The sequence below is a fragment of the Alligator sinensis genome, unplaced genomic scaffold (genome assembly GCF_000455745.1).
Source record: "Alligator sinensis unplaced genomic scaffold, ASM45574v1 scaffold366_1, whole genome shotgun sequence".
NCBI classification, from domain to species: Eukaryota; Metazoa; Chordata; order Crocodylia; family Alligatoridae; genus Alligator; species Alligator sinensis.
Window position 1 is genome coordinate 2,862,503 of NW_005841851.1, and position 9,575 is coordinate 2,872,077.

The 9,575-nt window shown below is 41.7% G+C and overlaps 1 protein-coding gene across 11 annotated transcripts in view; it reads left to right on the forward strand.

Annotated features, from left to right (window-relative positions):
* Positions 1 to 9,575, forward strand: part of PRKCZ (protein kinase C zeta) — a 223,187-nt gene that overhangs the window by 148,106 nt on the left and 65,506 nt on the right. For all 11 annotated transcript variants that reach the window (XR_003095613.1, XR_003095614.1, XM_006016195.3 and 8 more), the window contains 2 exons: positions 7,666 to 7,797; positions 8,767 to 8,848. Coding sequence is in view for 9 of the 11 variants with exons in the window: in XM_006016195.3 (XP_006016257.1) it covers positions 7,666 to 7,797; positions 8,767 to 8,848 (214 nt within the window). In the remaining 2 variants the exon portion in view is untranslated. The remainder of the gene's footprint in view (positions 1 to 7,665; positions 7,798 to 8,766; positions 8,849 to 9,575) is intronic.

Consider the following 9,575-nt stretch of genomic DNA (forward strand, 5'->3'; position numbering starts at 1 on the left):
TCAAAACACTGGGTTAATATGGAGTGTCCACTTTCCTATGCAGATTTTAAGCAAGATTTTTAACAGGCAAACATGAGAAAATAGGCTGTACAAAAATAAATATCCTGTGAACATGCCATTATTGGATATATTGTATTACTTGAACAAAAGTTTGTCCTTTCAGAAATGAGATCCTCCTCCTGCTTGATTATGAAGGGTGTCACAGTCCTGTGCTTTTTAGCCAATCTGCTGTACTTTCAGTGTCGTCTTGAAACTTTTCACAGTGGTTAGTTGCTGATGTGCCAGTTCTGTTGCCTGTTATAATGACCATCACTATTTTGTTGTATTGCATATTCCTTCAATTGCATTTCTTTAGGGCATCATCCTTATGTTCTGTCATTATCGCATTGGCTAGCATAGAGGACTTTTGCTCTGTGAATGGGACTCTTAGCTGCTATGATAACATAAGTGACACATTGCATCATTTATTGCAAGAGGAATAATATAGTTGTCACAAATTGGGTATTATTATTTGAAGACTATTAATAGAGAATGAACTGTGAAAACATTTGTTTAAACACAAATGTATTTAATTACCAAAACTGGTGAGGAAACTAATACAGTGAAAACATACAGTAGAAATATAACCATAGAAGGCATTGCCTTAAATAAAACAAATCTGTGTTTCCATTAAGAAGGTCCTTTATTTTCTCAAAAATTCTTATAATTGCTAGAACTATACTTGCAATGCCAGTTTTGCCTGACTTTTCAAGAACTTTCCAATATGGGCATGCTCTGACCTGAGATCAACCAAGCCACTCTAAACATTTAGATATATGGTGAAATTCACAAGTGTAGCACAGTTGCAGTTGATGGGAATAATTATATGTATAAAAAACAAGCATGTGTATAAGTGTTTCTGGGTGTCGGCCTTGTATGACATGGTACTTAAAATACCAGTGGTACTTAAAATACCAGTGGAAATCTTGGACCTTGAGTGTTGCTATAGTTCAGGGGTGGGCAAAATGTGGCCCGGGGGCCGGATGCAGCCCGCCAGGCCATTCTATCTGGCCCACGGGGCCCCTAAAAAATTTAGAAAATTAATATTAATCTGTTCTGGGCTGCCTGTCATGCGGCCCTCGATGACTTGCCAAAACTCGGTAAGCTGCCCTCTGCCCAAAATAATTGCCCGCCCCTGCTATAGTTGCTACCACAGATTGAGAAAATTGAGGGTAACAATAGAGAATGTTGGCAAAATCTTCCTAATGTCTCTACAGATTAACTGTATGCCTCTAGTTTTTAACAGTTTACTTTATCAAGTACATAACATCACTTGGTTCACAATTAAAATGATAATGATTAAAAATGAGAAAAGTGAAGCACTATCTGTGTTCAGTTACAAGTTCTGTGTTAATCAGATATCTTCCATTTCTTAAAGATACCTGTACTCACTTGAAATTCCTTGCCATTTTAAAGGCGAAAAAAAGCAAAAAACTTTTCAAGTCCTCTCAGTAAATAAAATAAGTCTTGAATAGTGCAAAATAGTGCATGCTGTTTTTTCATGTTTGTATAGTAGAGATCATTTTAATGATTTTATTCTAAATCCTTTGGGCTGAAACTAATAAGAATTTTTAGGACAAAGAAATGTGTGAAACTCATGATTGTGAAAACAGGTTTAGTATGGAACAGTTATTTCAGTCAACCATACATTTATTTTGGCTGTGAGCACGTTTTTGAGTTATGATCTGAAAAAAGTAGGTATTTTCAGATGTGAACATTCCCTTTTTCAGCTCATTCAACTTCCTCTGCCTGCAAAACGAAAACATTTATTGTGCGTGTGTGTGTAAAATCTCCCAATAGGAACTTTTAATTAAAAAAGAAAAAGAGGGAAATTAAAAGCTAGTGGCAAATCCATACTTGAAGTATGATTTTGCTTGAGTTAGTTTGTTACTGAGATTTAAGTGTAATCATAACATTAACATATACACCACTATATCTGCAAATAATATGCGGATTTGCAGTCTTTTTTTTAAAGTATCTTGGGAGCAAGAGATCTTCTTAAATTTCTCTCTGCGTGGATTACAGGTATCACATTGGTGTGTCATTTAAATAATGACACAATGTTGATATAAGATAACCTGATGTGACATGTATGTCAAGCTGTGTGGCGGAGTTATAGTGAGTTTTATTAAAAATTGACAGAAACAAATGGTAACAGATATTAGGCCAAACAGTAAAATAGGAGGCAACAGCACAGAAAGAAAGGTGAAACCTTCTTATTTGCACTTTGCTCTGTGAATACATAGTGGTGTGTATAGAGTATCCCTTACTGATAGGAATTGCAGTGATTGGAGGAAAACAGATGTGAATTTTGAACCGTCTGTTAGGCCCCTGGCAGACATTATACTTAAGACATGATTAACGATATGTATAGGCAATCAATGGTGCGATAAAACAGGGAATAAGCCGCAAAGTTATTATACACAAAATATATGTAATAACTTTGTGGCTGGTTCTCATCACGCCTTAAATTGAGCATGTGGTTGCTGTCAACCTCAGGAGCACGTCAAGATTTTGGTGCACTCCTGAGGCTGGGAGTGACAGTCAACTGATTGGTGTTCCCAACCTTAGGAGCGCCCCTGAGCCTTGAAGGGCTCTGTTGTGCTCTCGCAGCGAGAGTGCTGGTAAGCTCATCAGCACTCCCAGCCGCGAAAGTGCATTGGAACCCTTCTCTTCGATGCGCTCCCATGGCTAGGAGTTCCGATCAGCTGACTAGTGCTTCAAGCTGTGGGAGCACTGGGTGGCAGACTTGCTGGTGCAATTAATTCTATAGATTTCAGTCTCAGTTAAGAGACGTTTTGAATTAAACCATCATACTTTTAATGAATTATTTCACTTTGGCTATGGTAGAACTAACTACTTTTTCCTAATTGCCCGAAAGAAAAAAAAACATATAGGCATTCACTGAAATTCTTGAAATAATTCCAGCTCCCAAAAACAGATTCAGATGAAACAAACTGTTTGTCAACTTTGGAAAAAACTTTTCTGTTCTTTTTCTAGGAGCTGGTTTAAGGCAGAATAAGATTTTTGGACAGCTATCTTTTCTTTAGAACAAAAGGAATGTTTTCTAAGATGCATTTTACCTTACTAAAAATGCTTTTAAAGAGTAAAATCAACATGTATGGCTGACTGAATTACTGAGAAAAAGGCAATATAAGTGAAAAATGGTTTCCAAATTGTGTTCCATTGATATACTTGTCATACCAGTTGAACAGAATAGGATTCAGGCCTTGAGATGAGCTACACATGCAAAGTACCTATCACGCAATAAAAATATCCAACCAGCTATTAAGTTAGACCTCAAAAACATATACTAACTTTTTAGCTGGTTGCTATCAAGCTTTAATTTCCACTTATAGCAGGGTCTCCCATGTAGCTGGCAGCCCTGTCAGCTGATGGGGTTCCCAGCCACAGGGATACACCATGCCCAACTGAGGTCGCTATTTCTGCAATTAAGGGTACTCTCAGCCCCAGCAGCTGCGGACACTGGGTTCCAGCAGCACTCTCCCAATAGTAGTGGGGCATATCTGCAGTCTTCCAGCCCTTGAAGATGCCTAGATTCCCTAGGACTGGGAGATTGCAGCAGCTGTGGTCTTCCAGCCTCAGGGGTATATGAAACCCCTGAGGCCAGGAAATCATGGCTGCAGTGATCCCCAGCCCTGGGGGTTTTGCACATGCCCGAGGCCAGGAGACCATAGCTGCCATGATCTCCCAGCCCTGGGGGTTTCAGGTACACCGGAGACTGAGAGATTGAGGCTGCTGCTATTTCCCAACCATAGATCACAGCAGCTGCATCTCCCAGCCTCTGGAGTATATGGGGCACTTCTGCAACTGGGAGGGGGCTCAATTGAGGGGGCTCCCTCCCAGCTGCACTGGCGCTGGCCACAGCAGCCTCTGCTGCCTCCCAGCCTCTGCACCTGCCTCAGTTGCCTCCCAGCCATACTGGCCCTGGCTGCGCACCAGCCAGGGGGGGCCAGAGCTGGGGGCCAGAGCGGGGCCAGCCTTGGCTGCGCTACTGGGATAGAGGGGATGGAGCCCCCGGAACCCCCATGCCTGCTCTACCCCACCCCATGTGGTCCCCATGAAAAGCCCGGCAGCTTCTTCAGAGGTGCAGTACCGGGCAGCCAAGGTGGGAGGGAGGGCATGTGGTCCCCCAGTCTTCACACAGGCAAGGGCAGGCTGCAGCTGCGAGCTGGGCTCAGCCTCTGCTCCATGCCTGTGTGCCTCACCACCACTGCTTCGAAAGCAGCAGGCTCTGCCATGTGCCCACTTACTGGGCGGGCTGAGCAATGGGGCCCCAGCCAGGCCGGGTCGTGCGACAATCCCCACATTGCAGGAGGGAGCGGGCCATGGGCAGGGGTGAATGATTAGCTCTCCCCCTACCCCACTCTCTCCTGTACTGTGGGGTATCAATCTGAAAATAACATTAAAAGAAACTTCCCTGCCTGCAGCTGGGCCAGTTGCAATCCTGGCTGCAGGTGCGAAGGGTAGCTCAGCATGCCTGTCCCTCCCCCCCTGCTGCAGGACCCTGCGGCTGGGCTGCCCTAAAACCATGCCTGCTACTGCCCTGTGTTTGGGGGGGCTGAGCCCTGTTAGCCCTTGCTCCCCCCTCCCCGCTTCCGCCACCTATGCTTCCAACTGCAGGAGCTTGCTTCTTGCTGGTGCAGAGGGAACCTGGGATTCAGCTCCCCCTTCACTGGCAATAAAGCATAATGGGATCTAATGTATGATCCGACAATTGCACCTCCTGCCATGCATGTGTGGCATGGCAGGAGGCACAAATGTGTGGATCATACATTAGATCCCATAGCACCTTTACCTGCATGTGTAGAGGGCCCCTTGGGGCACTTCTACACATACTCTGGGGTGAAGGGGTGTTTAATTAGAGTGGTTTGAGAGAGAGAACTTAGTTGGTGCAAAACCTACACCTAGAGGGTGTTCGACTCCAGCGGGCCTTTCCATGTTTTAGACCAAATAACTGAGTGGGTAGGGCACTTGTCTGGAAACCAGGAGTCCTAACTCCCAGGCTGTGCATGTCACCATAGCCCATATTCCTTTACCATTGTTGTGTTGGAAGCATTTTAATGAGCTGGTTTCTCTGGGTCTGAACAATGTTAATTCCATTGCTCCTTTACTTTTGAAGGCCTCCACTATTAGGTATTCTGCTCCTTGGAAATAAATGTGTAAATCAGAGCTGGTCAGTCCCATCAAAAATCCTAGAAAACAAAGTAAATGTTATATCAAATATTTTGAATGCTCTTTAGAGTAAGTATACTGATTCAAAAAATGCCTTTCTAAATTTCTACTGGTAAGACTGCAACATTTAGCTTCAATTAAACAATTATGTTCTTGTATGGGCAGTAGAAAAATACTGGAAAGCTGCTAATCTGGCTTCATTGGAAAGGAAAATTATACTCAATTTTCAAGGAGAAAAGTTACCTTGAAGTACTCCAGTGAGAATTATGTTTATTAAAGGTGCTCTGATGTATCAGAGGGATATCAGATTGGCACTGATGAAAGGAAGATTAACGTTATCAGGTATCAGCATTTTTTGGCCAGTGTAGCCAATAATTTCACCGATGAAATGCTGTGTGAGACTTCCATGGTGAGGGAGGGAGGGAGGGAGTAGCGTAGGGACAGAGGCAGGCTCTGTGTAGCCAGGGCAGTGAATGTGACCCCGGGGCTAGGAGCAGGATGGAGCTGTGGGTGGCTCATCTGGGATGCAGGAGGTGGGGAGAGGACGCTGGAGGGGTGGGATGGGGGGGGCGGCTGCTATAACTATAGCTACCCCAAAATTGCCCATAGCTCCCCCATAGCCACCCCTCCCAGCACCGCTGCTGCCTGCCCCGTGCAATTGAGCCCACCCTGCCCCCACCCAGCCCTGGCCTAGCGCCCCCCACTCTCTCACTGGGAAGAGGCCGCCATAGCCCCTGGCCCCAAGCCCACAGCAAGCAGCCCTCCCTCACCCCATGCACAAATCCAGGGGGCATATGCCCCGCATGCCTCTCCTGGCTCACCAGTGCAAAAAGCTATTTTGTCCTGCTGTCAAACTAGAAAAATACTTTGCAGACTCTTGCCTAACAAGATGATGTCTAGAAACTCCCTTTGATTTCTTGATGAAGTAGCTTTGGGATTTCTTCTGAAGTATTTGAAGTCTTGTTAGGATCAAAATTCTGTTGCCAATTTGTTGAGTTGCAGGGCTTGCTGTTGAACAGTTATAACTCCAGCATTTGGCTGAAGTAAAAAAACAAATTAGATATTCATTAAACAACATCAGCAAAGGAATGATTTTTTAACCATTTGTGAGAGGGGGGGAATCAGTTTGGCTGTTAAAAAAAAGTGGTAATGATATTTCAGCTTTGCAAATCTGCTATGCATATGCATTATTATTCACACCAGGCCCCAGGTAAGCATAGTATTTTATGGAGCACTAGGAAACATCGTTGTTGTCAGCGATCCCTCATGGTTGAGGATGATCACTCCCACAGGTCAAGTAAAGGGTTGTAGATGAGTAAATGTTGGATCCAGCGGGAGAAGCCTGTGCATGACTTGTTTTACATGAGGAGGGTGTTGCACATCAGCAACCACACTGATCTTAGTGAAGAAGAAACCTGCGTCCAGTGGCAAGGAGATCCAAGAGGACTGGGGTTACTCTTCCATTGCAACCTTCATCTGGCTTCACAGCCATTGGGAAGTATACCTTCATCTGTCTGCTTCACCGTTGTGGTCTTTAATGTTATTTTGGACTGCTCTTCATCTGATACCTCACCTTTGACCTTACCATCATAGCTGACCTGACCAGGAGTACAAGACTCCCAATGGTGTTGCTCTAAGGGTCATCAGTACATGCAGGCCTCTCTACCCTGTCAAGGTGGCAGTCCATGGAGAGGTTAGGAAGCAGTCCACACCCAGTAGGCTTTATACATTCAGTCAGATAGCAGTCACTCATTTCACTGACCTCAAAATTCTTCCTCCTAAAACTGAAACACGCTAAGGTATTTTATGGTTTCTATTGTTGCTGTATATTGCTACAACAGCTTCCCTGTTCCAGTGTGACTAGCAATCTTGTTCTCCCAACTTGGAACCCTTGTAGAATGCTACTTTTGTCAGCATCTTCCACCAAAGACCTTTGTTGTCATGTCTCTCTTTATAATTATTTCATTTAGCCCACATATCATTATTTCACTGTGCCGTTGACAAAGAAAATACATTTTTAATTTTTTAGGTTTTTAGCTATTCTTCCCAAATAATTTGTCCTTATGTATGCCTGTAAAATGTCATTAATGTTAATGGTGATAGATGAGTAGTACTAACAGCCCCATTTTTCAATGCAAATCACTGGTTGAACCATGCTGAATAAGTATGCACCTGCTTTCACTGGTATAGCCAATTTTGTGTGAAGTATTGGGTACTTAAAATCAGAGGCAGCATTTGAATAACTGAATTCCTAAAGGTGCAAATTACCAAACCTTCAGGTGAGCAATGTCAATTAAAGGCATATTCCTGACAAATCTAAATTATTCTATTAAGATTATGAAATTGTTTCTTTTGTCAGGTATTTAACTTCCTCTAGAGAAGAGCTGGTGATTGGATAGAACTTGATAAATGTTAACTTTTGATTTTTAGAGAGCATACTGTGGCCAGTGCAGTGAAAGGATATGGGGTCTCGGAAGGCAAGGCTACAAGTGTATCAACTGCAAATTGCTGGTCCATAAACGTTGTCACATACTTGTTCCACTGACCTGCAAAAGGCATATGGTAAGTTTGCACTGCAAAAAAAAAAAGAAGCTTAAGATGGTTTACAATTTTGGAAGAGTATTTGAAACTGACAAATGCTCTTTTTAAAAAATTCTGGTATATAACACTTGGTGATATTGTGGGTTTAATTCCAATGTCCTTCCTGTTCTAGGATCAAAATTATATGGCTGTCTGTCCTCCTAATCCATGGCCTTCTCCAAACATATTGCATCCCATCTCCACTCTCTTGTTAGTTTCTATGGCTTCTTCATCAATCAAATCCATTCCTTCCTCATCATTCCCACTGCTGAAGTGCTTATATGCACCTTGCCTTGATGGCCTGATTCTTTTGTCTTACTTATATGGAGCTTGTATTTGAGAGAAAACTGCTTGCTGATTTATGTGCTCTAATAATTCTGTATGGCTTTTCATATATTCGTGGTTGAGACCAACAGCAGAATTTGTTATCAAAATTAAAAAATATATATCCTTTTTAATGACAAGAAGACCTTTTGGAACAAATGAAAGTATTTCATATTTTAGATGGGGCAAAGCATATTTAAATGCTTTTGATTGCAAAGATAAATTCACACGAAAGCATGTACACTTTATAAGACATGGCCACAGTTTCACATAAGGCAGTCTTAGATCTTTAATTCTGTTTGAGTTTGCACATTCCTGTAAAATATGCTGTATTTAGTTTTAAAAGAGAATTAATAAACATGAAATGTGTTTACACTGCACATTTCAGACAGCAGATGAACTTTTTGTAGAGTCTCTTTATAAGGTAGTACAAACCGTCTGTGTTCTAATATGGTACCTGCAGTGCTCAGTTCCTTTCCTGGAAATTTCAGATATAAATTCCTAACCATAACTTATTAATGTAAAAAGACATACTTATCTAAAATCTTTAGGAGGCTCTAACTAGGTACCATAAAACAGAAAACAATAATTGATGGATATTTTTCAGTAACTTAAGTTTTTTGCTAGGATTCGGTCATGCCTTCCCAGGAACCTCAATTAGATGATAAAAATGAAGAAGTTGACGTGCCCTCAGAAGAAACTGATGGAAGTAAGTATTTTTCCCATTGGCATACAGTATATAATACTGCTTATTTAAATGTAACTACATTCACTGTTACTTATTATTGGTATTACAGTAGTGTCTAGAAACTTCCTTCAGGGATCAGGGAATTCACTGCATTGGGCACTATCTGCACATGATAAAAGGCAGTCCTTGTCCAGAAGATCTTAAAATCTTATCATGCATGTCCACCGCTGTAAAACAGGGGTTGTCAGTTAGTGTTTGTCAACTATTTTAAGATAGCAGAATGAACGAGATGTAAGAATTTTTTAAAAATGGATAACACATCTAATGGGTTTTAGAACCCATAATTTGTAAATTTGTAACATTAAAATATGCATTACGAGCAAACGTAAGCTATCCAGAAATGAAACATTAAGCATCATGTCTGTAGCCTCCTAATTAAGGTGTCTCATTAACATGGAGCCTAGTTTTCTCTGTTTAAAAATACAAAATTCTATGATAAAAAATTCAAAATCTGTGTCTTTTCTGCAAATAAAATGAAATGGCACTGTATATATAGGTATCAGTTGAACACAATGTTTTATTGATATATGATTTTAAAACAGTTTGGAAGCCTACCAGTGCCTCAATCATTATAATAAAGTAAATTCTAAATACCTATATACTTTGGCATTTGATCTTGGTTTTTTTATCATGGAAAACAGGACCTGCCTCCCCCGTTCTCACTCACCAGAATGCAGGCCCAGCTGTG